Here is a 23788-nt window from a genome sequence, read left to right on the forward strand (position 1 = left end):
TTCCTTCTGGACCGCACGTGTAGGGAAAGAGGAAAGAAGGAATGGTGGTCACCAGGGAGGCCGGCTGGTGAGGGTTCTCTAAGAAAGTTGCCCGGGGCAGGAGGGCTGCAGCTCAGCGGACAGAAACCATCCCACCTAACTGCTTAGGGGATGTTGGAAAGTTATTTGCCAAAGAGGGGGAGCAGGTGGCATCCAGAGGCGAGCGCACTCCCGCATCTGGCCGGGGCGCTCGGGGCAGCTGACTGCGGGCAGGACGGACGCCTGGAACTCCAAGTGAGAACCTCAGGCCCCAGGAACACTTGCCTGGGGATGATCGCCTCGGTGTAGAGCCTGCGAGCCTCCCCGGGAGGAGGAGCTTTAAGCCTAGAACGTCAGTCAGGCCACGCTGGCTGGGAGAGGGGCGGAAACCAGCCCGGAGGGTAGAGAGCTCGTGACCGCCGAAGCCACGTTCACCTGGCCTGTGCACGGTGTTTCAGGAGGAATCGGGGAGCGGTCAGCGGACAGCAGAGGTGAAGCAAAGAACCCCGGAAGATCTCACATCTCCTCCAGCGAAAAGCATCTAAAGGGCCTCAAACCCAGTCGTTTACAGCCCACCACCCTCTAGCAAACTCGGTGCAAACGCCAGCTTCCTGTTCAGGGCGCTCGGTGCAGCTTTCCCGGCTGCCTCTAACACCCGGAGCGCGAGAATCCAGCGTCCCCGGAGCGGGCCCGCACGGACACAGTGCGCACGCGCAGGGGGGGTGGGTCGGCCGGAGCGGTGACGAGCCCGGAAGCCCCGGCGCTCGCCCCCTCCGCCCCAGAACTAGTTTTGTTCCTTGTCTTCCGAGCGCGAGCCGCCCAGAGAGAGCCCCGCACGCTCCCGCCCGCCGGCCGGCACCGCCGCGATGTCTAGCAACAGTTTCGCCTACAATGAGCAGTCCGGAGGAGGGGAGGCGGCGGAGCTGGGGCAGGAGGCCACCTCGACCATCTCTCCCTCGGGCGCCTTCGGCCTCTTCAGCAGCGACTGGAAGAAGTGAGGACCCGGGCTCGGGGTGCGGGAGCGCTGCGGGGACGCGAGGCGGCCACCCTCGCTGCGGGGGGTGGGTGGGGTGGCCCCCGTCCGGCGCGGAGCTTGCTGGGGTCGTCTGGGGACGCCTGCGGCGGCCGGTGATTCTCAGACTTTGGTCGGGAGGGGTGGAGGTGTGTGAAGAAAACCGGTTGGTGAGCTGAGGTTCCACTTCTCGAACCGTTGACTCAGTTGATCTGGGCTGAGCACCGGAGTCTGAATTGTGAACTTCCAGTGAATTTAAGGTTCACGGGTTCAGACCTCGAGAAAGTCATTTAGTTAAAGGTATTTGGGGAAGCGAGTTGAGAGTGGGCCTGCTGCTTATTTGGATCCTGCAATGTAGGGACTAAGAGATGGTTTGGGGTTCTCTTTTCTTAACCACCTTTGGCGTTTTTTAACGTGATGATCTTTGCACCAGGGTACTCTCCCCCGCCCTCTCTCTAAAGCAGTGAGATTATATTTAAATAGTGTTGTGAACCAAACCTAATTCTAGCTATTTACAAATAGCATGACTTTTAAAAATAAGTACTAACCACGTACACTTGTTTTTGTAAACAGTTACTTAGGGTTCACGTCAAATACCACCCAGAATTGAAAATATCTTTAGCGGGTTCAGTTTTAGTTTAGTTTTCATATTGGGGGGCGGTGTTTGGCTTTGCTTAATTGTAGTTCCCCCTCACCCCTTTCTTTCTGACAAGGCTGGCCTGGAACTCACTAGGTAGAGCAGGGTGCTCCGAAAATCAGAGAAATCCTCCTGCCTCTGCTACTCCAGTGCACACACAACCATGCCGTTTTACATTTTTCTTATTTTTGATCTCTCATTGTTACACAGTCTAGTAAAACATAATAGACCGTCACTAAATCGCGCCCACTTAAGGTAAAGAAACTGGGCTGATAGTTTTGTGAATGTTAAGAGGTATCATTAAAATAAGAATTTGTGTGGAAGTAAGACCGTCTTGTTCTATAGCTCAGATTGGCCCCAAACTGGAACCTGTCATTCCCCTGCTTCTGCCTCCCAGGGGGCTAATAGCTGAAATTGAGGTTACAATTTGACTCTATTGATTAACATCTTGTATAAAATATTATCTTTGTGTTCATTATTTCCAGCATACGAAAGTTCAAAACATAATTGATGTCATCTGTCTTTGTGTGCATTTGTGTGACTGATTGATCCAACAAGGAGTTTATTGGAACTCCACATTTTCCTCAGCAGAAGGTCTCCGTTGTTGAATTTGCATGTGACGCGTGTATACTTAGTCTGTGTCTCTGGGATGGTTTTCTTTTCTTTTAGACTATACAAAGTTTGGCTCTGATTTGGGAAGGATGCATGGCTTGACAAAGTCAGAGTTGAATTAAAATGAGCGGGCACTGAGTGCTTGTGCGTGGGTACTCATAATTACCATCTTCAGTGTGTGTGTGTGTGTGTGTGTGTGTGTGTGTGTTTGTGGGGGCTTTGCCTAGGCAAGAGCTCTGCCACCAAGTGACACCCCGAGTCCTGCCACCAAGTGACACCCCGAGTCCTTGGTCCTAAGCAGGCTGTTACTGGTAATTCTCTGATCCCTCTTTATGGGGAGGAAATTGGAGTCTAGTTGGTTAATTTGCCCAACGTAGCAAAGCTGTCAGAATTTGAACCTAGACATTATAATCTCAGTTCTTTACTTAATGTGCTTGCATATGCTATTAACTACTTGAAATCGATGCTAATTTTATCAGGGAATGCATATAGCTTGCCAAAAGTTTCAAACTTGGAAGAGTGGCCGTAGATACTACACGGCCTTCAAGCTTTCAGGAATTGAAACATTTTGGCTACTGAGCTGCAGTCTCATGGAGTTAATGTGAAGAAAGCAACAGACTCCTAGTCTCTCCGGAGCTCTCATTAAAAACAGTTGTGTTTTGAGATAGGATCTCACTATGTCGCTAGCCCAGGCTGGCCTCAGACTTGTCGTCCTTCTGCTGTAGACTCTTCAGTGCTTGGATTTAGGGGTGTGATGTCACACCTGCCTCTTTTGCTCTACTTTTTAATGGATTGCTTTGAAATACCTTCTTTTTTGTTTTTACTTTAAAACATCGTTTCAGTTTTCTTCCCCCAGCCCTTGTAAGGAGAACAACTCTTCACCAATTATCATTTTAATTTTCTACTTTTTACTTACTTGAGTTGGTGTGTGGGTTTGTGCAGTGGAGGCCAGAAGAAGGCCTGGGACTGGTGTTAACAGGCAGTTGTAAGCTGCCTAATATGGTGCTGGAAATGAAACTAGGGACTTCTGGGAGATCATGGGCTCTTAACCACTGAGCTGTCTCTTCAGTCCAGAGTCACAGTGAAAACAGAGTTGCTGTGCTCACCTGCCCCCCCCCCCACCTTCTTCCTCACCCCTTTCCTTTCACATGCACACACATACTTACATACTTTTTCATATTCATTTTATTTTTATTTGTGAGTCTGTGAATGTAAATATGTGTGTGTGTGTGAGAGAGAGAGAGACAGAGACAGAGACAGAGAGAGAGACAGAGACAGAGAGAGAGACAGAGACAGAGAGAGACAGACAGAGAGAGAGACAGACAGAGAGAGAGACAGAGAGAGACAGAGAGAGACAGAGAGAGAGTGTTCGTGCATGCAGGTAAGTGTAGGTGATCAAGGAGGCCAGAAGAGGGCATCAGATTCTCTGATTGGGGATCTGGGAAACACTTAGGAGCTCTTCACTGCTTGGGCCATCCCTAGTGGAAGACATAGGTCTTACCGCTGTGGCTGTGAGTGGGGTGCCCCTGCTCCCCGTGTCTTCCCTGTGACCTCTGCAGCATGTTCTTATTGTGTGTTTTGGGGCTCTGTTCTTTAGTACTTCACCGACAGTTCTAAGAATGTCTAATCTCTTCCCACTCAGTTACTGATTTTTGTTTTCAGAATTTATTTGTAATTTTGTAACCCTTCCCATCTTTCAAACAAAACCAGAATTGGAGAGGCTTTCAAACAAAACCAGAATTGCCTATGAAAATACATCCTCAGCACATTGCTTTTGTTAATCATCCCAATGTGTTACTTTATTGGCCTTAAAATGTTTTTCATTTCTTCACATTTAAATGTAAAGAACTAACATCTCCCCAACTTTATTTGAAATAATCTATACTTTCATTGCTTTTAGTTATAATTTAAGTTATTTGTCTTTATTTAAAAAAAAAGAAAAATAAAGAACCTTTCTTATCTTAGTCCATTTGGGTGTATGTGTAAATAAATAATTTCAGTTTCTTTCTGGCTTACCATTTAATTGCAAAGTAGTTTCTAGATGAAGCTTAAGACTAATCAATTTTCTGATTTTCTTCTGAATTTCTAAGTGTTTTTTTTAACGTATCTCATTAAAAAATTAAGCAATCATTAAAAAATTTTATTACCATGTAGTCATTGTATATATTTATGATGTTCATTGTGGCATTTCAACATGTGTATACATTACAAATTGATCAAGCCAGGGTAAATTAGCAATTCTCTCTTTGTATTTCTCCATGGAGAGCCTTTGGGTCTTCACTTCTTTCTCACAATTCTGAAGTAGTTCATTGAGAATTTTAATTGGCTTACTGTTCTGTGGGCTGTGTCTCAGTTACTGTTCTGTTGCTGTAAAGAGACGGCATCATGACCAAAGCAACTTTTGTAAAAGAAAACATGTAACTGGGAGTTTGCTTATGGTTATAGAACGTTAGTCTATGATCATCATGGTATAGACAGGTCTGACACTGGAGCAGTATTTGAGAACTTTCCATCCTGATCTGCAGGCAGCAGGCAGAGGGAGCAAGACTGGTCCTGGTGTGGACTTTTGAAACCCTAAAGTCAGTCCCAGAAGTATATCTGCTCCAGCAGGACCACACTTTCTCTTACAAGCACAACCCCCATCCTTCTCAAACAGTTCCACTAAGTGGGACCAAGCATTGTACATACGAGCCTGTGGGAGCCATTCTCCTTCAGACCACCACAGGAGACTAGAACTCTTTTTATCTAACCAGTTTGGTAGTCATCCAGCTCCTCTTTTTTCTCCTCTCAGTTCAGCAGAAACGTAAGAGTGATTGCAGATGTCTGATGCTGGTTATACCAGAGCACAGGGTTTCCCAAGTCTCCTTTCCCTAGAGAGCATTGTGCTGTTAGAGAGTTACAGGAGGCAGAAGACAAGGTTTAAAGTTAATGCTTTCCAATGATAGCAGCATTCCTTGCTCAGCTTGGTTGATTTCCTCAAATTTCAGTTTCCTTGTTTCTAGAAAGGTGTGGTTAGTACTTGCCTGTTCTGGGAGATTTTTGTGAAACAGCATATTTAAAGGGAAGCTCTCATCCTCCCTTTCTCTTTCTCTCCTTCCTCTTTCCTTCTTCCACTCCCCTACTGTTCAGGCTGGCCTGGAACTCACTGTATATACACAGATTAGCAGTCTTTTTCCTCAGCCCCTCTTTAGTACTGGGATTACAAGCATGAATCACTGTGCTCAGAAGAGAGTGATGTTTCTAAACTAGAATCAAAACCAGGAAAACCTAGGAGGGCGTCACTGAAGTGCAGATGCTTGTAGCCAGCCTACGGTCTGAGGAGACATGCCACGTGGGTGAAAGAGGGAGAGTTATTTAGGGCCAGAGTGAAGAAACCAGGAGAGCTGCAGGAAAGGACCCATGTTCAGAGGAGAGCAAGGTGGACCTCAGTGTTCTCAGCAGCAGATAGGAAAGCTGGGGGTGGCTGAACCCCCCAGGGGACTGTGTTAGACGATGGGCAGTGAACATAAAACCCTACTGACTGAACTGCATTGAAAGGTGACAGTTTAACCTCTGCTGACGTTGGGGTGAATTTGTTACTTTAGATACACAGAGCACTTTTAGAGAGGACTAGAGGGATGCATGTTTCTCTGAAATAGGAGTTACAGTAGGCGCATTTTCATTGCAGTATCAGCTTTGTGGTGTCAGCTTTGAGTGTTTCCTCCTCCCCTCATTCCCTTCTCCCTTCATTCCCTCCTCCATTCCCTCCTCCCTTCATTTCCTCCTCCCTTCATTTCTTCTTCCCTTCATTCCCTCTTCCCTTCACTCCCTCCTCCCTTCATTCCCTCCTCCCTTCATTTCCTCCTCCCTTCACTCCCTCCTCCCTTCACTCCCTCCTCCCTTCATTCCCTCCTTCCTTCATTCCCTCCTTCCCTCTTGTCTTTAATCCCAGGGCTTCTCACTGCTGCTGAGTTTGGAGATCACACACATCTGGTGTGTATGAAGCTGTCACAGGCCCAGCTTTATCTCTGCCATTTTTGCTATCTTTCAAGACGTCAGTAGAAATGCACCTAATGGAACAGTCTATTTAGAGCATGGCCTTAAGTATGTTTTTCAAAATAACCCAGTTCTAGGTATCAGTACCTCAGTAATAGTAAAACATTATTATGACATAGCTTAAAATAAATGTGTCACTGTCTTTTTTTTTAAATAAAGATTTATTTAATTTATATGTATGAGTACACTATCACTGTCTTCAGACACACCAGAAGAGGGCATCAGATCCCATTACAGATGGTTGTGAGCCACCATGTGGATGCTGGAAATTGAACTCGGGACTATGGAAGAGCAGTCAGTGCTCTAACCACTGAGCAATCTCTCCAGCCCAGTGTGTCACTGTTTTACAATATGAGGTTGTAAATGCAACTGTTGTATTTTCATCAATGTTTAATTTTATTAGCATTTGCATCATGTCTCTATTTTTTATTTAATGCTTCTTTATGGTTTCAGTGATAAGAGCTTGGTCTTACTTTATCCAGTGATCTGCTGTCTTGGGATTCTAGGAACTCTGGATATTGAACATTTACCAAGAGCAGTAGTTTCCAACCTTCCTAACCCTGTGACCCTTTCATACCAGTCCTCATGTTGTGGTGACCCCAACCATACATTAATTTCATTGCTCTTCATAACTGTAACTTGTCTGCTGTATGAATTGTAGTGTATCTGACATGCTGATCCACGACCCACAGACCGAGACCTGCTGACGTAGAGAAACGTCTCACTCACTGTAATATAGTGACATGATTTCTGTAAAGTGGATCAGGAAAGTATTTTTTGGTTCACAGTTTTGCCTGGTGCATATTTCTGGCTCCTTTTACTCTGCTCAGGGGTTCAGACTGTGGTAGGACTCACTGTCTCAGTAGGCGGTGCTGTTCACAAGTGAGGGCTTTGGCCATTGAGCACTCGCTGCTCTTGTAGAGGACTGTAGTTCCCAGCACTCTTCTGGGGCTCAGTCCTGTAGCTCCAGCTTCACTTCTGTCACACCTTCTTTTGATCAGTGTGGACACCTGCATGTGTGTTCAAACATCACACACATGTGTATGCACGTGTGCATACACATACACAAGCAGGATGGCTGGGGGTAGATTTTTGTGCACAGCTTTCTGTGCTAAGCCTGTGGTTTGATCCTGTGTGCCTCCTTCTGTGGCCCCTGTACAAAAGGCAACTTACTACCTGCAGTAGTTTTGGAATAGCCATTTTCTTCATGGCATTGCTTTTGTCTTGTTTTGACTGTGTTAGGTTTAATTAACTTAGAATTTCCATGTTAATCAAGGCTTTAAGTCTCATACTCTTCAAAGGCAGATTTTATTATATTTGGGCTATGTATTCCTTTGGGTTCGTGTTTGTGTTGGTGCTGTGATCTGATCCGGGGTCTTGCTCATGTTAAGCTTGTGGCCGGCTATAGCTGGACTCCCGCCCACAGTATCTCTCCTATAGAGACAGTAGTCATTTATCCTGACAGTAATACGAGCATATACTCACTGTTAAATTGTGTTGAATAACTCGCCTTTTCAGTGTGATATACTGAATGGCATTTATTAAGATAACTTAATTCTTGAAATACATATTAAAACATGATGAAGCAATGTGATGAGACCGGCCAGTAAGCAAAGCTCTGCCGTCTGTAGTGTTTGCTTTGCTCTACTTGGGCCTATTCTTAGGGGAGGGTCAGTGCTGACTATATTTTAGCAGATACTCAGCTAGGAAACTGCTCGTCTCTTGATATAGGCTACACTAAGATCACCAAAATTTCTAAAAATCTGAATCCAAACATGTCTGTCATTATAAGCTGTAAAATGTGTTATCTTAGGAGACACTTAGATCTTTGAGTGTTATTCTTTGGAAGGAAGGCATTTAAACAGCAGCAGCAACAAAGAGCAGACAGATGGTTCACTGAAATGTTCTTTTTAAAAAAACTGCATTAAAGTTACACTCGCAGAATGACAAATGTGTCGCAGTAAAATAATATGGCAGCATCGCGTTGACGTATATAAATGAACCACTGACAAAAACAAATTGCCCCCAATCCAAATTGAAAATTTAAAGTGAAGAGCCCAAAGTAGAACAATCAGGGAGGAAATGATTTCCTGTATTTCATATTATGAACAGTGCTGGTTGTATTTAGGGAAGACATTTAGCATATCAGCTGCAACAAGTCACAGATCCACACAAGTAGACAGCTTGTAGCCAGTGATTGTGAATGGGGCTGATTACTCCTATTGCTGATAGGAGCTGATGTCCCCATCAGAACGCCAGAAGAATCCTTCAGCAGAATGAGTTGGCATGGAGGCCAAACAAGAGAGGGACTGTCACTGAGGCCGGTCCTAAACCATGGCTTGGCAGAGTGTATCATCTTTGCTCTTGCCGTGGGTTAAGGATATGATCATTAAGGATCGGGAAGCTGTTAGTGCGTGAAGGCCGGGTGGTGAGGATGGCTGGGAGGTGGGGCCAGATTGGGCTGGGCTCCATAGCTAAGGGCTTCGGAGCTTATTCTGCAAGTAAGCCGTTGGAGAGTTTTAAGTACAGTGTTAGGACATGGCTAACTGTGAAGTGTCAATTGTGTGACAGATGTATTTCCTTAACTAACACATTTTAGAAGTAATTTATTGATTCAACACATAAGAATGTTGTCTGCATGCAAGGCATTGGTCTTTAAAAATATTCCTTTCTTTCCTCTCCCCCTCATTTGCCCTCCCCAGTTTGTGTGTGTGTTTGTGTGTGTGTGTGTGCATGAGAGAGAGAGAGAGAGAGAGAGAGAGAGAGAGAGAGAGAGAGAGAGAGAGAGAAAGAGAGAGAGGGAGGGAGGGAAGGAATGGATGTGTGTGTGTGTGTGTGTGTGTGTGTGTGTGTGTCTGAACCTGTGTTCCATCCCATGTTGGGATTAATGGACAGCTTTTGGACATTGCTTTTCTCATTTCACCAAATGGTCCCAGGGATAAACTCAGATCGAAGGCATGGTAGTATGTATCTTTACTTTCTTAGCCACCTCACAGGCTCCAGGCACTGTGGTTGATGCTGAGGAATAAGCTACGAAAAACTGCTGTTGTGGAGTTCATAGTTCTAGCTCCGATAGATGCGCACTGAATGAGTCACTGTGCGGCCATCTGATGGTAAGAAATGCAATAGGAGGGTGGAGTCCAGGGTTGTTCAGACTGAGGTTGGGATGCAGTGTGCAATGTAGAGGCAGGAGAAAGTCTAGAGCACGTGTGTGGCAGAGGCGAGGAAACAGCATGTGTCTGTTCGTCCATAGGCACCACAGTTTTAGCATCAAGGCAGGAGCATTTCTGATCTATGTGAGGATTAATAGAGAGGCCGGTATAGCTGGGTAAGCCAAGGAGGAACAGTAAGTAAATTAGTAGAAGATGAAATGAGAAGTGAGATTTGGGGTGAAGGATAGGGGCCAGCTTGCAAAGGGTCTTGTAAAGACTTAGGGTCTTTACCCTGAGAGAGAAGGAATGCCGTTGAGGGTTTGAGGAGAGGAATGGGACGGCTCTGTTTACCTCTGGAAGGACCTAGAGGGCTCCGTGTAAGCTAGTAGTTAATCACAGGCTTGAGAGGAGAAATTGCAGAGAGATAGGCAGTAACCCCCAGGGTGATCTATTTTGCGAGCTCTAGCTATGACAGCCAGGTAAGAAAAAGACAGTGCTGCTGCACCTGAGCTCTTTTGCACATGTGGTGGATGCTTAGAATTGCCGCTCAGTACAATGAGGCATATAAAGACAAGCAGACAAACAAGGCCCACACACTGAGGGGCCAGGGATGCTTCTGTGTTGTTTGAGATGGTGTTGGGTATGAAAGTAGAGTTGGTAAATAGACAGCTGAATCTGTGAGTCCGGCTCTGGAGTGTAAGGGAGGAGTGAGGTGAGAGAGGGTAGAGAACGAAGCTGGAGTGCTAAACGCTGGACGCTCTTGGGGACATGGGTCAGAGCATACAGGCAGGTCAAGAAAGGTGGGCCACTGAGACGTGAGTTTGGGTTTGTTTGAGTTTGTTGGTGTGGAGAACTTGGTAATTTTTTTCCTTTTCCTTTCAGGGAAACAGGGTTTCTCTGTGTAGCCTTGGCTGTCCCAGAACTCTCTGTGTTGGCCAGTCTGGCCTCAAACTCAGAGATCCATCTGCCTCTGCCTGAGAAGGGGTTGGATAAAGGTATGTGCTACCACTGCCTGTCAGGATTTGGTAATCATGACCAGTATTTTAGGTACAGTGATGTGCCAGAGTGGACTTGAGAGAGGTGGAGAATTGTAGGTAAAGTGTGCTCTAGGGCAGGGGCCACAGAAACAGTGCCTGGAGAGACACGTTGTGGGAAGGGGACATAGGAATGACACCTTCTTTCTTCACAGACCACTCAGCGCATGCGTACCAGCTCTAAAGTCAAGCCCACTTTCATCCCTAGAGAGAATCAGTTAACTAGAGACACTTGGACTCCTTCACCTCTGCTTCTTTTCTAGAGTGGGGCTTTGTTATGAGAAATACTGATTTGGGGTGTTGTTAGTGAACACACACAGAATAGACAACTGTGGCTTGCAAATAATACATACTTTACATACACACACAGAGAGCACGACTATTAATTATATCACAACTACCTTAAATAAGTTAAGAATTACCTGAGTATCAGTGATGTTAGATGGGAAGTCTTATGAAGACCTTCCTCATATACCTGTCCCTGGGTTCAAAGCTGTGCTGTTCATCATGGCTGTTAGCCAAATGGGCCTGTTTAACTTTAATTGAAACAGAAGGCTCAGTTTGTCGTTCGCACTGGAGTGAGGCTGTAGGGCTCTGTAGCTAGCTGTTACTGCATCGGGTAGTGGAGTAGTGCAGAGACATCCAAGGAGGACTGCCGGTTTATGGGCAGCGATGTAGAGCTCACTGGGGAACATGAGAAAGTTCACTTGGAGCAGAGCACACAGACATGGGAGAAAAGAACTGTTAAGAGCCTGTATACAAATCATGTGGCATTCTGCACTGAGCTTCCGACTTAGTCATGAAGTTTGCACAGGTAAGGAGCTGGCAAAGAATCTAAGTAGATGGGTAACTAATTTCCTGAGATTTGTTCCAAAAAGCGTTTAGGGTATTAAATTGGACCATGAAAATGGTGGCATTGTATGATGCTGGGGAAACAAATAGAGCAAATTGGAAGAGAGGAAGGGAGGTGCTGAGTTCTGTTTGGGGTCTGGAGTTGAACTGGTACGTGAACATCCTTTAAGCAGTCGGATTGGTAGATGTGGCCTCGTATCTAGGCTGATGATAGACACTTGCTAGTTACCGTTTGGTAGATGTTGAACACCATCAAGTGGGCAGTATGTGAAAGGCCAGTGTGGACTCTTGGTAAAGCCAACCTTGAGGAGAGGGAGGAATTGGTGCTCACTTGGAAAGCCAAAACCAGAGATTCAGTTTGGAGAAGCTGCACAGTTTGGTGGTACATACACAGTTTATGCACTGTGCTTAGGATGTAGCACAAAGGCCAAGCCATCTTAAAAAGAAAGATGACAGCTGTGCAGCTTTTGGTGAGTGTTTGAGGCAGGAGGGCTCCCTGCTCAGGCGTGACCACTCTGAGGCTAGTCTGCTGGTTTGAAAGCCTGTCACAGAGGGTTTGTGTGCCCGGCAGGCTCCTTATAGCTCTCGAATTCCTTGGGGGATGGAATGGGAATGAGGGTAGCGGAAGAGTCTCTATTCTGGATAGTTTTGAGGATTGAAATGTCTGACACTGTTAAATATAGGTTGTTACTTTCCTAACATAAACTTAGTGTGTACTGATAGCTGTATGCAGCTGCTGGCGCTCGCTTGAGATGCAGTTTGGTTAAGAGCGCTCGCTTGCCGTGTAATGCCGTCATGACTACCCCAGTGTGCCCCAGGAAGATCCGCCCTGTTATGATTATGGAATCACTGTTAATTTTCACATTAAGCATTGCTTTACTTTTTCAGTTTTAAAATTATTACTACATTTCTGTACTGTTTTTTTGAATCATATCTCACTAGCATTTGGAATAAGTAAATTATATAAGGAACCTCTAATGTGACCATTTTATTAAGTACCAGGTAAATACTTCTGCGTGGGCATCAGGGTTTGTGAGCAGTGGTCATATTGTACAAGGTGGTACATTTTTGTCTTAAACTTTTATTTAACACTTACTGTTTTGTTTTTGTTTGCTTGTGTGTGTTCTGGGCCAGAGCTGCAGCCCTGAGCTGCATTCCCAGCCGACCTCCCCATTTGCTCACAGGCATTCTGTTCTTGAGGCAGTCTCTTAAGCTTGTTTCTCAGAGAAGAGCGCTTCCTGCAGAAATGAAAAGTGTTTCTAGAAGGTGTGGGTGCAGCACTAGCTGATGCGTGCGAAGGGCAGTGCATCAGAAGATGCATTAGCTGTGGTGGCCTGGGCATTGTCAGTGGGCCTGGTGGTGGAGAAGCTGTGAGAGCATTCGCAGGAGAAGCACAGAAGCATGAGCTCAGTGAGAGATGACCGCTCCAGAGACGTTTGTGGCCAGGGCAGAGAGAAAGCGGGTGACTAAAGGGAGACACAGACTCTTGGGCTGTTTTGAGAAAGGATAGAAGATGCCAACTAGTGAGTAGGAGGGGCACTAGAGTTGGGTAGGAAATGTCAGAGAGGAGCCCAGAAAATATAGCAGAGGAGGGCAGGATGGATTTGGAATCTGTGAGTAAGAGGGAAGATGGTTAGGTCATCAGAGGCAGGGAGGGGACTAGGTAGGAGGCTGTGACAGAGCCAAGGGGTTGTGTGGTGACTGAGGGCTTGTCTGACTGAACCTTTTTATGTTGTCCTGGCCTCTGGTGGTCAATCTGCAGGCATGAGCAATTCTAGGAAAACTGTCAGTTCACAGTATGGACTGAGGCATTGTTAAATGGAAGCTATGAACGTCAGTTTGGACAGGAAGGTTAGGATATTGGTATGGAAAGATGCTAGATTAAAGAGATATCCAAGCTGGAGTGGAAAAGAACAGTAGGGCATAACTACTTGTGTGTAGAAGACAAAGGAGCAGGAGGGTAAGGGCTGGGATGGTGGCAAGGGTAAGTAAAGGACTGCTCTTAAAAGTCATAGGATTTTTGTGTTGCAGGGGTTGAGCAGTTTTGGGTGTTCACAAGGTTTGGGGCTGTGAAGTGGCCAGCTGACAGTTAAAATGATGAGGTGAGTGTTGGGAGCTAGAAGTCGGTAGGGGAGATGGGCTCCAGCTGAAGGCGGAGAGTCTAGAGTGACCAATGGCTAATGAGTCTTGGTTGAGTAGAGGAGTGGCAGAGGAGGAAGCCAAGGACGGACGGGCTCTGGGACAGCTAGAAAACCGAGAGCAAGATTGACTGTGTGCAACTAGTCATGTGTGGACTGTGTGACATCACTTTAGGACACTAATCTTCTCTTGCCTCTGATTTCTATTTTCTTTTCTCCACTTAAAGTTAAGGCCTTTTATTATAAGCCTTGGAATACCTACCTCCCCTTCCTTACGTTAAAGTTGAGAACAGAGCTTGGCATATATGTGCATAATTGGCAACAAGGCAGTGGTTATTTTTGTCTGCCTCTCAGTGCCACCACAGCCTTTCAGTGCCACCACAGCCTCTCTGTGCCTCCACAGCCTCTCTGTGCCACCACAGACTTTCTATGCCATCATAACCTCTCTATGTCACCTGTCTTAGGGTTTACATTGCTGTGAAGAGACACCATGACCAAGGCAACTCTTATAAAGAAAATTGGGGCTGGCATAAAGGTTCAGAGGGTCAATCCATTCTCATGGTGGGAAGCATGACAGTGTCTAGGCAGGCATGGTGCTGGAGGAGCTGAGAGAGCTATATCTGGTCCCAAAGACAAACAGAAGACTGGGCAGCCAGGCAGCTAGGAGGAAGATCTCTCAAAGCTCACCGCCACAGTGACATACTTTCTCTAACAAGGCCACACTTAATAGTGCCACTCCCTGGGCCAAGGATATTCAAACCACCACACCACCATAGCTTCCCTATGCCACCATAGTCTGTGCCATGATAGCATCTTACCCCATAGCCTTTGTCTTCAGCTTGGAGATGTGAACCAGCATTCTAACTGTAATAACAATAATTTCTTATATGGGCTTTGCTTGAGCTAGGGCCTCACTGTATCCCTGGCTAGCCCAGAAGTCTCTGTGTAGACCAGGTTGGTTTCAAACTTAGAGATCTACCTGCCTCTGCCTCCCAAGTGTTAAGATAAAAGGCGTGTGTCACCTTATATAGTATTTTTATTTTCAGTAATCTTAGGCCCTTCCCTTTAAATATCTCAAGAATTTGTAAGTCTGCCCAGACTTCCTACAGGTTATTCCCTCTGGGGAGTGAACTAGGGCTCTGCGTATGGTAGGCAGGGCCTCTGTCACTGAGTTACACCCCAAGCCAAACTGGACTGTGTGGGGATCTCTGTGCCCTCTGACTCTAGGCCTATAGTCTCAGCTATTTGACTGAACCCGTGCTCACTAGTGCTATGGACAGGCCCAGTTACTCAGCCAGAAACTTCTGGATTTGGGTCTATGTGAAATACTTTAGCTCCTGTGTCTTTCTGTGGATGAGAACATACCACCTGTAAGCCATTGCTTCCATGTCCAGAACATGGGTCCTGTTCCTTTTGCTTTGGAAGGCTGTGAAAATTGAGGGCTACTTCCTCTCCTCAGTTTGTAGATTTCCTTTATGTGTGTGTGCTTGTCTTTCTAGGTGTCAGATCATGGCCGTAGAAAATGCTTTAAGTGCACCCCAAAACATCACTGTAGCACTCAGTTGTGTAACCCCTGTTCTTGGGATGGATGATACAGTCACCATTGCCCTTCACACTGTAATGACTGCTCCTCCAACCTCTGCTTTCACTTACTTGCTCCCTTTTATCCAAACGAGCCCATTCACTGTTGAAGGTGTACTTTCACTCTTCCAGAATGTGCTTTATCCTCTCTGGATCTCCATTTTAAGGTCTAACTCACAGCCACCTTGGCCAGCAGCCCCAGCCTCTGTTACTTACTTTATATCCACAAAAGAATGACAATCACAGGACCCCAAGATGGCTGAGTGCCTAAAGACATTTGCCGCCCAATTCTGCAAAACTGACAACTGAGTTCAATTATCCATAACCCTTACAAAGGAGAGAACAGACTTCAGAGTTGTCTTCTGATTTACATACGCGCACCATGGCATGCCCTGCCCCCAAGACACTAATAATAAGGAAAATTGAAATTAAAAAAGACAGTTAGAGGTAAGTATCTATTTTCAGTACTCAAAAAAGTTTATCACATAAATGTTTACACATTTAGATTAGATTTTTGTCACTAGCCTGTGGTGGCATACACTGAAAATCAGGCACAGGCAGATCTTGGCGAGTTACAGCCTGGTCTACAAAGTGAATTCCAGTACAGCCAAGGCTACACAGAGAAACCTTGCTCAAAACCTCTTTAATAAATAAATGAATAAATAAATAAAATTATATTCCTGTCAAGTAGGGCTGGCGTCTTTTGTTGTTGTTGTTGTTGTTGTTGTTTTATCGAGATCTTTTATATGAAGCCTTCATCAGGAACTTGGAGGGACCACATGACTTTAAAAAACCAAAACCATTGGTTTTACCATTTCGCACCCACACCCTGCTTTCCTATGAGATGGCCCCGGCTGCCCTGGGTGACAGAGGCTCTGATGCTTCTGCCTCCAGGACAGCTGGAGTTAGAGGCATGAACCACACACTTCCAGTTTTGTGTTGTCTATTCCTGCCCCAGATCTCAGAGCTGACCCCTCCTAGTGTAAGAACAGACTTGGTGCAGCTCTACAGTGAGTGACCTTTTAGAAGCTGAGTTTTAGAAGCACAGCTTTCCAAGTGCTTCGGGATGAGCTTATCGCAAGGAGAGATTGTGTACTGGTCTCCCCAGCTCCCTACACAGAAGGCTGATCCAGTGCATCAGATGGGAAACTTACCTTCTGTGGCCTTGAAAACATGTTTGCTTTAAAAAAAGAGTTTTAAAATTAATCTAGCTTTGAGTTGGCATATCTTACTAACACAGTTGTAGAAACTTACACTTACCCTCATGTAATTTATGAATTTCTTGGAGGAAGAGTGAATACTAATACTCAGCCTTGATGCACCAACTGACTGCTTGGCATGTCTGTTTATGCCCATCTGTTACTGTGGCACTGTGCCCATTATCATGGTGGCATGCCAGTAGCAGCGAGGTGTAGGAGCCAACAAAGATGAATTGTTTGGATGGAATACAGTATTCTGTAATACTAATTAATTTTGAGCTGATGAATCTGCAGGAGCTAATGTTAACCAAATACAGCCCAAGTACTATCAGTGAAAATAAAACGCACTTTGACTTGCAAAGGGGTATATCACAGACATTTCAGACTGCCACTGAGGATAATTACAATCAGTGTTTACTATGGTTCTAGCAGTCAGTTTTCTTTGTATAAAATTAGAGCCCGAAAGAAAAAAAGTGCAATGGTTTTTATCATGGTAGAATGTGGTTAACCAGGAAGTCATGTAACATTGTTAATGACAGAGTTTATACTACTTGTGCGGTTGGAAATACATCTTGTTTAATTCTGTGCTTCCCAGTCCCCGTTCTATGATGGCAGGTGTGCCAATGAAAGCTGAGCAAGGTCAGATGCATCCACAGTTTGTTTTCTGTGCTGGCTTCTTAATTGGTTACTTGGGAACAATAGCAGCTACCTGCACTTCATCCAGACTTTGTCTCTCTGAATATGACGGCAGAATAAGGTGTTAAGTTACGGAAAACACTGGGGCAGGGTTAGTCACATGACATAGACTTCCTTTCTTACACTGTCACAGTCACCCTCGACAAACAAGTTCTTCAGTATCTTCATAAAATGTCAAAGGCACCTATGCAGACAGACACACCATTCTTTCAGTGTCTTCCTTTTCACTTAATATATTTTGGAAATTTGTCCATATCACTACATGAAACAAGTCTAGTCTCTAGCTACAGTGCTGTATTCCTTGAGGTTGGTTAGTTGCTCTGCTCGGGCGGATATTTGACTAATCTCATTGCTGTCATGTGGAAGCAGTTCTGCAGGTACAGATTTGCACACGCCTGGTGTGAGTTTATGTTCTTACAGGAAACATTTTTAGAGGTGGTCTTGTAAAATCAAAGTTCATTGAACATTAAATCATGGTGGATTTTTCTAAGGTACCCTTCAGATGATTACACCAAGTCCCAGGGTCTAGCAGTAAAGCCTGCTTTTCTTCCACATCGGTGTCAAATGCTGGTCATCATTAAATATATGATATTTTAATAGGTCTAGAGTTATATGTGCCTATTTTTTTCTAATTTAGCTCTTTTAAAACCTCATTTCATTGTCTTGTGTCTTCTGAAGTTGGCAGTCAGTGTCATGGAAGACCTTCCCATCTAGATCAGTCTTATTGGCACATAGCCCTGCCCCATTATGCTGTCTCTGCCTGTTTCCTGCTGCAGTAGAGCTGAGAGTTTCATCATGGATGGTGTGGCTGTTGAAGCCTAGACTATTTATTATTTGTCCCTTTATAGAGGTTTGCAGACACTTTCTAAGCGAATGGGTTTCATTTTGGTGCCTTTAAAGGGTGGTTTCTCATTGTTCTATCATTTGACTGCTACACTTGCTGTGACTGTTGTTCCCTTTTCCTAAGATTCTTATGATGTGTGACTTCAGGTCTTTCTCAGTTTGGTACAACTTCTTCAGTTATATTTTTACTTTGATTTCTCATCCTTGCTTTTGGCTCTAATTAGAGCTGTATTGGGTGTTTGGATAGCATAGAATACATCCAGGCTGTTTCCTGTCCGTGTCTCTGTCTGAGCTTTAATTTGTCTGTTTTCTCTGGACCTGCCTTCAGTTCTTAGTCTGGTGTTAAGCCTGCCCAGAGGGCTTTCTATCTCAGATTCTGTATTTTTCAATTCTGAATATTGTTGCCAGTCTTAGTGGATTACTTTGTGGATTCTCCTTTTCCCCCCCGTCCTTTATCTCCCCTTTCTCAGCCACTAGATAGGAGAGTGGAAGAAGTAGAGAGGAGCAATCGAGCTAGAAATATCTGAATCTATTTCCTTTCTTCTTGTTCTTCTTTGAGCACCAAACTGCAATCAACCCCTGCCTCCAATGACCAACAATCACCAGCCCCGCCTCTCAGAGCTCTCTAACATTTCTGTACCCTCTGGAAGGTTCCCAGAATTTCAGACATCACACAGTCGCAGAATGGTTGCTCTTCTCTCTAGCTGTGCCCTCTGAAGCCTCTTCTCTGGCATTTACCCTTCCAGGTGACATTTTCTGCTTGGTTTCTTAGAATCTTGCCCCTTGAAAATGTGCCAGCTACTTGCAGGGAGTGTGCAGACAACTTTGTGTACCTTTTGGGTGGTTTCTTCCTCTTTGATTTTGCTCTTCAAGTTCCAGTCACTCTTGTGACTGAATTTGAGTATTTGTCCCTTCAGTCACAATAATTGCTTTTCTGGTTCTGTTCTCCCCAGGGAAAATGCCTGAGGAGAACAACAACTGAGCCAACTGTTGTGGAGGGATGGTGGCCTCTGAGTCCTGTCTGAATCTGTTCTTGCCACTTGCCACTGGCATTAAAAATGGCTGTTTTCTGTGGCAGTTTACACGATGGTTTCATGACAAGAATTGAAGATTCTTGCACTACATTAGTCTCCATGTTAGGGACATAGCAATCAGAATGGCCCTGCTAAATACATTAGGTCATAATTCTTTTCTTGAAGAACATTCGTTGCTCAGCTGTTTTAAAACTGAGAGTAAACACCAGCACCTTTAGTCCTGTTAGTCTCGCCATGTCTTTCTCTCTTGCCCCTCCTACTCCTGCACTGGAGAAGAACTTATCTGTTCGCAGGCCCAGTCTTTGTCGGGTGGGGCCCAACTGCCTCCTGTGTTCTCTTCTGCAGTCTGTCCTTTTTTGTTTTACGTCATGTGCTGCCTCTCAAGTGCATTTATTTTTGCTTTTGTTTATTAGAATACAGTTTCATGAGGGATCCCTTCCCTCCCACCTTGTTTGAGTGTCACCAGTGTAAATGGGACATGATGGAGGCAGGCCCTTCAAGATGGAAGGCAACTAACTGTTCATTTGTCTCAATCTAGAGGCATGCTCTGAAGGAGTCATGAGATGACACACCGGCCTTTTAAATGAAGAGATCGTTGTCCTGAGTGGGAGAGTTAAGGGCGTGCCTGTAACAGCTTCTCCTTTAGTCCTGTTCATAGCATGCAGAGAAAGTTCTGTCTGTGCTTGGGCGACTGGGTAGTTAAAGGTTCCGTTGGTTGTGGCTGGAGTTTTGTTTTTTTACATTTTTGTATGTAGTGAGTGAACTACCTGGCAGGCTAGGCAGACGGCACCGTCAGGCCCTGGTGCTGGTCCACAAGAGCGTCAGGAAGGCAGGAGCCGTGGCTGCGGCACTGCATCCTGCTCTAGTTCCAGTCCTCTCTGCAGATCCACTCACATTGGCCATTTGCCACAGGAGTAGTGTATTCCTTTTAGGAGTTTCTCAAAGTCCAGGTTTGAGAGTTTTCTGGAAGCCTTGGGAAATGTCCTGTTCTCCCTCAACCCTCCACCCCCAATTAAGATAGCTCTTATTGGGGTTACAACTCTGAAGGAAGTCACTTGTGCCTTGCCCTTATTTCTAGATTTAAATCTCAGGTGTTGCTCTTAGGTTAAATAAATAAATTGATTAAATAAATAAAAATCAAGATTATTCATAGACTTGTGATAGCTGACACCTGGATGAGTATTAGTGAGAGAAGTTGTAGATATACTGATTAATATTAGTACTAGTATTAGTATTAGTGAGAGAAGTTGTAGATATACTAATTAATATTAGTACTAGTATTAGTATTAGTATTAGTGAGAGAAGTTGTAGATATACTGATTAATATTAGTACTAGTATTAGTATGAGAGAAGTTGTAGATATACTGATTAATATTAGTACTAGTACTAGTATTAGTATTAGTGAGAGAAGTTGTAGATATACTGATTAATATTAGTACTAGTACTAGTATTAGTATTAGTGAGAGAAGTTGTAGATATACTGATCTGCCATAGAAAGACCACCTAGTCTGTGTTGAATAGGGAACACACATGATGCCAGTTGCTTTAGAGTTGCTATAACGACCTCTGCTTGTATGCAGTTTTAGAAAAGACAGGGTAGAGTGGGAGCAACCCGTCAGGATGTTGGGGAGTTTGAGAGAGTCTGGCTGTGAAGGGCTGTGGGCAAGCTTGGAGGGAGTGTCCTGTGGTTGATGTAGCGATGGCAGGCCTTAATCATGTTTGAAAACTGAACAAAGTATACTCTCAGAATTGGAAAATGTTGTAAGTTATGCCACGGTAAAGCTGACAAGTTAATTGTGTGATGCGCTGTCCTCAAACTGCTAAAGGGCTTTTCTTTCTTTGGAGAATTTTAGTCTGTCATGGATGAATACTTCTATAAAATTCAATAAAAATAAATTACTAGAAAAATACAGTGGAAAAAGTATGTAAAATACCACCCCATTTTTATTGGATCCAATAAACATAAAATTAAACTGTCAAATTACTCTTCCAAGTTTCCAAGTGTGTGCACTCTGAGTTGCCTGCATGTGTCTGGGCCCAGGCATTCTAGATAACACTCTGAGTGGCACCAATGGGCATCAGTCCCTGCTGGATTTCAGATTCCTCCTCATTTATATTGCTTTACTGGGGCTGGGTGCTGTAATGAGTTCTGGCTTTTAGATTTATGAGAAAGAAAGGCCATTGATACTCTACAAACTCACCTACCTCGCAGGTTGCTGTGTGTAACTGGTCCCATGTTGCTTTGGGAAGTACTTTGATTTATTCTGGAAGTGCAAGTGTGTTTCTTGGTCAGAATAAGGATTGCTTTAGCTTTGCAGCCATGCATTTTCTTGAAACTTGTAGGCATATCTTGAATAGGACAGGAACAGTTATACCACTCAACACCACAAGGTGTCACTTATGTAAAAATAAAGTCGGTTCCCTGATATTGCAGGTTCTCCAGTATTGCTGGTTAATAGTGAGTGAAAAGCAGGGACATAAGAAGAGGCACACATTTGAACACATACACATGGTGTTTCAGATGTCCGTAATTCAACATTATTTTAAACAGGTATCTTATTTATAGATATTTCTTACTTTCTAAGGGTCATGCTTTATCACATGCTCCTGGTCAGTTTTGAACACACACCGTGAAGGCAGTGACTTTGGAGCAGAAAGAGACTGTATTGGAGGGTGAGCAGGAAGGTGTTGGCACTTTTAATTCTTCCTGCTTTGTTGACAAGCGCAGGGGTGCTGGGGAACACACTAGCTGTGAGGTCCTTGTGACAGATGGGAAAGTTGGGCACTGCATCTGGCTGAAGCAGGGCCTGGGGCGTATTTTCCTTCTCTTGGACCTCAGAGTTATTAGCTCTTCCCTAGGGCAGCACAAAAGGCATCTGAGTTTACCTTTTCTAGTAAACAAGAACTAAACCTTTGGCTTTAATATCTGGATCCTGTTTCCTAGGGACCAGAATTGGGCATCAGATAACTTGGAACTGGAGTTAGGAATGTTCTTAAGCTTCTGGGTAGATGCTGGGAACCAAACCCTAGTTTTCTGCAAGAGTTTCTCTCCAGCCATCTCTCCAGACTCTCATGCATTCTTCGTAGGTGTGTGTTGTATGTCTTTGTAAAGTGTTCTAAGCCTGAGGTAAGAAGGCCGTGTTCTGAAGTGCTGAGGCGCCCCTGGATCTGTGTTTAAGTGTCAGGCCTTCTAGGTGTTTTCTCTCTTTGTTTTTTAAAAAAATTACACTTTAATTTATGGTCTCTCTCTCTCTCTCTCTCTCTCTCTCTCTCTCTCTCTCTCTCTCTCTGTGTGTGTGTGTGCGCGCGCGCGCGCGCACGCGCGCACGTGTGTCCATCCTAGAGTGTGCCTGGAGGTCAGAGTGTCTTCTGGGCCTTTTCATTTGGTTGAATGTGCTGCATGCAGGAGCCATGTATTTGGCTGTATTTCACAGTTTGCTGCAGACTTGCAGGCTGTAGTTCATGAACTGGGAAAGTAGTAGTGGCAGCTAGTACTTGTCACCCTCTCGGCCAGTGCTTCTCAGCCCAGGGCAGGGCTTGAACCACTTTCACAAAGCCTGCATATCAGATATTTACATTATAATTCATAACTGAGCACAGCATGAGTATTAAAGGGTGGCAGCATTAGGAAGGTTGGGGACCACTGCTCTAGGCTCTGTGCCCCGACAGCTTCTTTCAGTAGCTTGAGAGGTTTGTTTCTTCTGATGAACTAAAATGGGATTCGGTGTTTTAATTCTTGAATAAACATGAATGTGCACCCTCATTTCAGAGTCTGCAAATCAATGGCCTCTCTGATCTCATATGTTCTTCTTGGGTGTGATTTCCACTGTCTTTAGAACTAAATGTCTTGTTTAAACCAGTGGATAAGGCACTGTAACGCTCCTCCTTATCTATCTTATAGAATTAGGGTTTCATATACCCAACTGTTCACTTAAACTTTATGATAGAAGTGTTTGACGAATGTCCTGTGAAAATTGCCTGTGAAATTGCCGCCACAGGTGCAGAGCCTATTTACATCCTCTCAGACGTAAAACTTTCCTGTGCCCTGTCCCCTCCTGCATGGTGCTCCAGGCCACATACAGCTGCTGTCCCTACTGTGGTTGAATCGAATGTTCTAAGACTTGAGCCCCGTCTCACCCTTTTGTGTTTGTCTTCTTTGACTCAGATTCTGAGAGTTTATTAACCTGTTGCCTGAACCAGTAGTTAGTTGCTGGTCATTGCTGAGAGATAAATAGTCCAACATAAGGCTTAGCACATTTTTCTGATGGACATTTAGGTTTTTTTCAAGTTGCTTATCACTATGAAATGACTATTACTAGATTTAAACTAATAAACGTTTTTCTAAGTCATTGTGTGGCTATGTGCTTTTATTTCTCTTTGAGGAGAAATGACTGAACAGTACACCAAGTGTGTACTTAAATTTGTGAGAGTTTCTTCTTCCTACATTATCATACTATTTTATGTTTCTCCCAACAACTGAGAATTTCGGGTGCTCCATATCATGCCAACATTTATTATTATTATCAGTCATTTTTAGCCCTTGCGTGGGTGTGTAATGATATCTCACTTTGAATTTCTCTGAAGAATAATGATAATTTTTCATGAATTTATGATCTTGTGATAAAGTGGGTGCTTGCCTCTTACCTTTTAAAATGTAATTGTCAGCTGAGTTACAGTCACTGCCAAGCTGCTTCTTAGTTTTTATTTCAGGGTCCCCGTAGAGTCATTCTGAGTTGAAAGATATGCCACAGAGGTGTCCTGTGTCCCTCACCATTTCTGATGAGTTTGCCCTTGCTAAGCTCTGGTATAAAAGCACAACTAGGAAGTTGGCAGTGATGAAATTCATCTGGTGTTTGCAGGTCTGCACAGTGTTCCTTGTATTGTTTCTGCTTATATGACTAGTTCTCTCTTGTCACGTGTATAGTTATATGCTTGAAGTAAAGCA

General features: G+C 44.5%; 1 protein-coding gene across 2 annotated transcripts in view; it reads left to right on the plus strand.

Annotated features, from left to right (window-relative positions):
* Window positions 1-397: 397 nt before the first annotated feature.
* Window positions 398-23788, plus strand: part of AP3B1 (adaptor related protein complex 3 subunit beta 1) — a 191070-nt gene continuing 167679 nt past the window's right edge. The window contains exon 1 of one of the 2 annotated variants that reach the window (XM_080925494.1): window positions 398-1012. In XM_080925494.1, coding sequence (XP_080781620.1) covers window positions 885-1012 — 128 coding nt within the window. In that variant the 5' untranslated portion in view covers window positions 398-884. The remainder of the gene's footprint in view (window positions 1013-23788) is intronic. The other variant, XM_080925493.1, reaches the window with a different exon arrangement.

The sequence above is a fragment of the Micromys minutus genome, assembly GCF_963924665.1.
Source record: "Micromys minutus genome assembly, chromosome: 11".
Classification (NCBI taxonomy): Eukaryota; Metazoa; Chordata; class Mammalia; order Rodentia; family Muridae; genus Micromys; species Micromys minutus.